A 7500-nucleotide genomic window follows, 5' to 3' on the forward strand; every position below is an offset into this window, starting at 1 on the left:
TGTACAGACAGGGACCGTGACTAGTTAGTGGTAGGCGGGGGCTGGGTGGTATCCTCGGTTTGGCTTGAAGGTGATTGCAGGTCCGGTGTACTTCGGGTACTGAGCTTCGCCGTAGTAGTTCACGTCGGCAACGAAGCCCTTGTAGTGGTCAGCTTCGTAGTTCACCTGTTGGGACACAAAGAGTATTATTATTATTTATTTTTTTAGATTGTTTTTATATTCCAAAGGGAAATCTGTTATTTTATCCTTTTTGAGAACTTCGGAAAATGTAGTTTTTACCGTCTGTTTGCGGCCATCGGGAAGCTGCACAGTATAAGAGCCCCTGACTGTGTTTCCGTCAGATTCTTCGTTCTGGCCGAAGTCTGTGCCGGCGTATTTATCCTGGACGCCATACGCAAACGAGTATGGCTTGGCTGGCTGTTGAGATAAATTAGACCCGTTATTACTTGGTACTGAGCAGTAACTAGGGTGTTATAGCTCCCGTGGGAGACATTATACAACATATTTTTTTCGTTACGATTAAAATCACCAGTTTCTGTAGCTACTAACCTCCTTATATGTTGGGGGCGCGTGATAGAGGTTCGATGGCAGAGAAGCCACCGCGGCCACGAGGACGGCGAGGACGGTGAACTGATTAGAAAGGAGAAAAAGGGGACATTTTTCTTAGTCACTCTGCAAAAGAAACGTTTCAAATCACTATTACGCATTGTTTGTACACACATACACATTATTGAAAACCCTTCTTTACCTTATACATGTCTGTCGAGTATGAGGCACGTAGCATCCGAGACCGAGGGATGGCGTGAGTGGTGCCTAGCCGTCTCCCAAGCCCACATTTATACGAGTGAGGGAGAACCATCCTGGCCTTGAGGGGGGAGATCGGCCAGGGCTCCTCGTCGGCGGCCGGCTGGACCGTGGTCACCCCCTGCAGGCCGGGGGTGGCGCCCTGCCTGGGCTTCCCTGCAGACGTCTTGATGTGGAAATGTTTTGAAACGTGTTTGTAGATATTAGCAAATGCATGGGAGCTGTTCATGGATACGTGTTGTATCTGAGTTGCCTTGTTGATTGCATGAATACACTGACACATTCAAATATGGGTAAGAGAAATGGTGTTTACCTACAATTCATTGTAATAAACTGTCTATTACTCTATGTGCCTGTATTTTTTTATAATTTGTCTCGATCCGTGTAGTATTTGCCTATCTGTTTGGCTGGTCATCTACCAGTTTATATTTGTTGTTACGTTTATTGGTATTTATTCACGTATATGCTAACGTAGCAAATCAATGTAATTTACATATCTATAGTGGTTGTGAGGAGACATAGAAACACTCCTTCACACATTCATATCAGCACAAACACGCATTCACGCACGCACACACACACAGACACACACAGACACACACACACACACACACACACACACACACACACACACACACACACACACACACACACACACACACACACACACACACACACATATATTGTACATACGTATATATAAATGTATAGATAGATCGATTGGTATAAATATATTTAAGTATGAAAAAATACATACATATCTATATCTATCTATCTATCTATTTATATACACATAAACACACACACCGACACACGCACACACATATATGTATATATGTATATGTATATATATATATATTCACATAAATATAAGTATATATATATATGTGTGTGTGTGTGTTGTGTGTGTGTGTGTGTGTGTGTGTGTGTGTGTGTGTGTGTGTGTGTGTGTGATGTATAAGGTGTGTATATAATATTTATAATTTATGTAATGTGTATGATATAAATACAGGGTATATGAATGTAGTGGATGTTAACACACACTCGCAGCTGCCATGGGCGGAGCGGGCATCTTGCAAGGGAAAGTGCTGCTTGCAGGCGAGCGCTGCGACCGCGATGATTCTCGTTAAAGATCTTCGATAATTACTTGAGTGGAACTAAGTGGACGAACCTCTCGCTTGTTGTTGTAAAGTCGGCGATATTATTACAGCGCTTTGTTGGACCCACTAATCGTTGGCGAACTGCAACCAGGAGACTATGGAGAAAGAGAGAGAGAAGGAGGTGTGTCGATTGTAATGGGCAGAGGAAAATAAATAGAGAGGGGGAGAACAGGGGGACAGAAGAGAAAAAAGGTGAGGGGAAGAGGAAGAGAAGAGAAAACGAGAGAGAGGTGGAGTGGGCGAGGAGAGGACAGAATTTATAGATATTTCTTTTTTCCTTGATACGTTGCTCTGCGTAAACACAAAAACTGTACCATCTTCCAAAAAAAGTAGTTATTAAAGCTGAAAACTGTATTCCTAATTTTAGCCACAGTACTGAGAATGAAGAAAATACATTAAAAAAGCTCTCCATTATGTGTTTATTTTTAAGCAGTTACTTTTGATCAAGGCAAGTGAACGTGTGCATATTGTGCCTGCATGAAACAACGTTATAGTGCCTAGTTTGAAGCAGCGTATTGAGGCCTAAGTGGGGGAAAATGAAATAAAACAAATAAACTTCAACACTTTCTGAGGTTTTGTTTTCATTGGAGAAATCGTCTAGCAAGTTAGTGTTTGTTCTTCCCATGTGGCGACTAATAAGATTCAGGCACGTCATTGCCTTCTTGTGCCTCCCCCGTCTTGCCCTCTTCTTTCCTCCATCCTTTATATTTTCTTTCCTCTTTCCCTTTCATTTTCTTTTCTCTTTTTTCCCTCTTGGTCATATCCTGTTTTCTTTCCCCCTTTCCCTTTTTTATTCCTTATCATTCTTCTATCCCTCTTCCCCTGGCTTCCAATTCTCTTTCCTTTCAATCCATTTTCGTTTTCCTATCCACCCTTTCCTTTTTGGTCGTTCTCCTATTTTTCTTTCTCTTTCAGTTGTGTTTTCTTTTCTATGTTTATCGTTTGCTTCTCATTTTATCTCCTTCTCTCCTCCCGGACTCCTGCCACAAACTTTCCTCTTGTTCCTTTCCCTTCCCTGCAGAGAATGTTTATGTATTTATAGCCCTGTCTTCAAAAACTGCATCTTTATTTCATGACAGTTGTCGACCTCACACTTTTACTTGTAATATTTACGAAGAGAAAAGAAAGGGAATATTTACTGTTACGACTAATTTCATTTTCATTTTGTAATGGGAAAGAAATATACATTTTAAAGACGTTTGGGACCGCAAAGCCACGATTCCAAGATAAAGGCAAAAGAGTAAAATATTTCAAGCAGAACCACAATCTTTTCAAAATGTGACAAAGTGTAATGACCAGGTGATGTGTCTTTACCCCTCCCCATGCCGTTTTTTGACGACAGTGAGCAGAGTCTCATGACACAACTGTTGTTGTTTTTTTTCTTCTGGTGAAATTGTTTAGAATTTATTTAGATTGGTGTGAATTTGGCTGTGACTTGTTCCTCATAACCAGAAAATTATGGGTTGCTTTGTTCTGGTTGCGAGTGGTGTTAAATCGTCTCTCTCTCTCTCTCTCTCTCTCTCTCTCTCTCTCTCTCTCTCTCTCTCTCTCTCTCTCTCTCTCTCTCTCTCTCTCTCACTCACTCACTCACTCACTCACTCACTCACTCACTCACTCACTCACTCACTCACTCTCGCTCTCTCTCTCTCTCTGTGTGCGTGCGTGTGTGTATGTGCGTGTGTATATGTATGTATGTATGTATGTATGTATGTATGTATGTGTGTGTGTGTGTGTGTGTGCGTGTGCTGCACTATGCGTAACCTTCCACAACTAGGTTCGCCCTTCACAGAACTCCAGCCGTGTCTGGATGATAGCGCAGTCGATGAGAAAACAAAAAAGCAGGCACCCCTGACCTAGGGCAGGCTCAAGTGCATAAACCGCAAGCGAGACCGCGCAGGGACACGCCGGCCTCGTGTTTTTGCAGGGACGTTAAATATTTTGTTCCTTATGTGACCTTTGGAAAATGTTCAGTCGCAATAACACTAGGTCAGATGTTGATTTATCCAAACACAAGTTTAAAATACAAAAATAAATAAATAAATAAAATAACAATTGCATTGAAAGCCATTTTCACTGTAGTGACGGAAACCAAATCGAGACAGTCATGATAATCCTTGAGAAGTTGCCCTTGTGTCAGTCTATTGTATTCGAAAATTGCCTCTTTTCTATCCGCAGTGAAGAAAAGTAATTAAGACAACAATTAAAGAGCTTTGGCCGGGATCACGAGATAGACTGCTTTTCCCCGGAGAAAGCTCACTAATGAGCGGAGTCGCCAAACATTCTTCAACGAGAGAGAGGAAAAAAAAAGTTTTTCCCTGTGTGACTGTAAATTCCAGGAAGACTGGGAGATGCGTTTGTTGTGAGTTGGGAGAAGTTGTAGCCTAGCAGGAGAGGGCGAGGGAGACGAGAGGAAATGGGAAAGAGGGAGGAGGGAGAAGGAGGAGTACCTATGTACTGAATATTCAAGTAATTCTGTCACAGTGTGAATTCCATCAGAAGGAGAGGAAGTGAGGCCGTTGATGTCGTCCTCAATGGCTCGCGGCAGAATTAGGTTTTCTGCTTCCTCTGTTTGTTTGTTGTTGTTAGGGAAAGGAAACCCAAAGTCGAGGACTCCTACACCAGTCTCCTAAGACTCAAGGAAGAATTCAAAAGCTAATTAAAACACTAATCGGAGGTCTTTGTGTGCCAGCTGAAATGGAGACGCCACGGAACCTGAGCGAGGAGAAAAGGGAGAGAGGAAAATATTGGCTAGACTCGCGAGACAATTAGGTTTAGATCTTTTAGAATGTTTGTCCTAGCCGGCAGCCCTCCAGTGTCCAGCGAGGGATTTGCCAGATGTTGGCCGGAGCCTCTGGAACCGCGCCTGTAAATCACCACTCTTACTGGGCGCTGATGAGGTGACGCTGCGGATATTGGTTGCTATTGAGTGTTTATCAACTCGCCATATGGCATCGACACAAGACGCGTCAACAGGCTCAAACACACACACACTCACACACACACACACACACACACACACACACACACACACACACACTTACACTTACACTTACACTTACACTTACACTTACACTTACACTTACACTTACACTTACACTTACACTTACACTCACACTCACACTAACAGACATTAACACACACATACACACACGCGCGCGCAGGCATACTCTATCTCTCTCTCTCTCTCTCTCTCTCTCTCTCTCTCTCTCTCTCTCTCTCTCTCTCTCTCTCTTCTCTCTCTCTCTTCTCTCTCTCTTTTCACTGTCACTCTCACTGTCACTCACTCTCTCAGTATATATATAAATAGGTGTGTGTGTATATATATATATGTATATTTATTTATACATATACATATATATATATATATATATATACATATACATATACATACATATATATACATATATATATATATATACATACATACATATACATATATATACATATATACATATGTATGCATATATATTTATATAAATACACATACATATACACATACACACATATACACATGTACACATGTACACATACACACAAACACACACATACACATATATACATATGTATATGTGTGTGGGTGTGTGTGTGTATGTGTATGTGTATATATTTATATATATGAATATATATAGGTATATATATGTGTGTGTATATTTATATGTGTATGTATATGAATATAAATATAAGTACATATATATATATATATAGGTACATATATGTATATATATATATATATATATATATATATATATATATATATATGAACCGCATTCATGTTGACAAATGTAGAAAAGGTATGAATGAGAATGAATATCTTTTGAATATATCTTGTATTGTGAAGATATTCATTCTCATTCATACCTTTTCTATATGTGTGTGTGTGTGTGAGTGTGAGTGTGAGTGTGGTATATATATATATATATATATATATATATATATATATATATATATATTAGACACAGGGGTCTTTTTCCTTATTGCCAGACCCACAAGGCAATTAAGGCTTGTAAGGTTAGGTTTTCTTAGCCCCCGAATTCACGCTGGGACTGATTGCAAGGCACTAATTGCCGTTCACGGTTTCATACGCGTGTCCAAGGTTCGGTTTATTGGCGCGGTTGCAATGCGGTTGCGGTAACTTTACACTTGTTTCTCGGTCCACGTTAAAGGGCCAAGCGTTTAGGTATTGTCGTGTTCGAAGTTCAAGGAGCTGTAATTTCCAAGGTTACGTAGATCTGGAAATCCTAGGTGTCGGGGTATTCATTAATGATTAGGATGTTTAAATATACAACGAGTGTGTATATGACATTGGTTATAGACTTGACCGTTAGAGTATCTGCTTTCTCATCGTCACCCCGAGAAACATTACACTTTTGTCTAAATCCATGATTGATGATCGTTTTCTCAGTTTATGATGATTAGGGGAGTGTAAGAGGCCGTTCTTATTGTTGTTGGCTGTGTTTATTGTTTTGGAGGATTAAGTTTCATCCATTCAGGTGAAAATTGGAAGGGTGAAACCGGCGTCGTTCTGGTAGAAAAGTTAGCAAAAGGACCACTGAAGCGTGTCGTGCTTGTAACAAAGAGAGAAACTCCGCGCCGTGTGCAAATGGGATGTTTACTTTGACGCTGGGTTTATTTTCGCCGGTTTTTCCCCCTGTATTTTGTTAAAAGGATTTGTTATGGATTATTCCTTTGAACGTATTGATAGTAGATTGGTTTGTACCTTCAAGGCGATGGGCTTAAAATCTTCTCCCCAAAAAAGCGAGGCCTTAGCGCAGCATGCATGGTGAAGGGGGTCCGGTAACTTCGGTTCACTTTAATAATGGCGCTTATCCAGTGTGCGAAAAAGACGAGAGAATGTTCCACCATATTTACCTTTCCTGGCCGCAGTAGTCGCACATGTCACCCAGGACAGCATATGGCGGAAAACCATCAGTTGCCTGTTGCTCCGTTATGTGGTGACAACACGTGCAAAATCAGTGCATTGATGTATATTGCTGGGTTTATGACATTTACTTTAGATAGAAGCAATATTTTTACGAGAATCATTAAACGAAATACAATATATCCCGGAAGACTTGACTGCAATGAAACTTTCTTTTTGTGGACTTAGGGTTTTGTACCTGTTGGCATGTTGTGAATGAAAGATGGGAATTAATTTCGTTTTTTTTTTTTTTTTTTTTGCTCTTTGAGGAAATTACGAAAAGGTTTTGCAAAATAACTCGGTATATGAATGAGATTTTATTTCACAGCGTCACGCAATTTTGATTTTTTACACCTTACATTTTTATATTTGCATGTCAAGTAAATTGTTTGTTAAATTAAATATGATGATCTTTTTCTTAAGTAAAGGCACACGATTACACAATGTGTGTGTGTGTGTCTGTGTGTCTGTGTGTGTGTGTGTGTGTGTGTGTATGTGTGTGTGTGTTTATGTGTGTGTGTGTGTGTGTGTATGTGTGTGTGTGTGTGTGTGTGTGTGTTTATGTGTGTGTGTGTGTGTGTGTGTGTGTGTATGTGTGTGTGTGTGTGTGTGTGTGTA

General features: G+C 40.4%; 2 protein-coding genes across 2 annotated transcripts in view; one reads left to right on the top strand and one right to left on the bottom strand.

Annotated features, from left to right (window-relative positions):
* Positions 1 to 803, bottom strand: part of LOC125032438 (cuticle protein 8-like) — a 1456-nt gene extending 653 nt beyond the window's left edge. The window contains exons 1-4 of the mRNA XM_047623565.1: positions 749 to 803; positions 550 to 630; positions 280 to 417; positions 1 to 165 (exon numbers count right to left, since the gene is read on the bottom strand). The exon at positions 1 to 165 is cut by the window's left edge and continues 653 nt beyond it. Of these exons, the coding sequence (XP_047479521.1) occupies positions 25 to 165; positions 280 to 417; positions 550 to 630; positions 749 to 784 (396 nt within the window). The 5' untranslated portion in view covers positions 785 to 803 and the 3' untranslated portion in view covers positions 1 to 24. The remainder of the gene's footprint in view (positions 166 to 279; positions 418 to 549; positions 631 to 748) is intronic.
* Positions 1 to 7500, top strand: part of LOC125031263 (neurobeachin-like) — a 1410248-nt gene that overhangs the window by 974020 nt on the left and 428728 nt on the right.

Source organism: Penaeus chinensis, chromosome 2 (genome assembly GCF_019202785.1).
Source record: "Penaeus chinensis breed Huanghai No. 1 chromosome 2, ASM1920278v2, whole genome shotgun sequence".
NCBI lineage: Eukaryota > Metazoa > Arthropoda > Malacostraca > Decapoda > Penaeidae > Penaeus > Penaeus chinensis.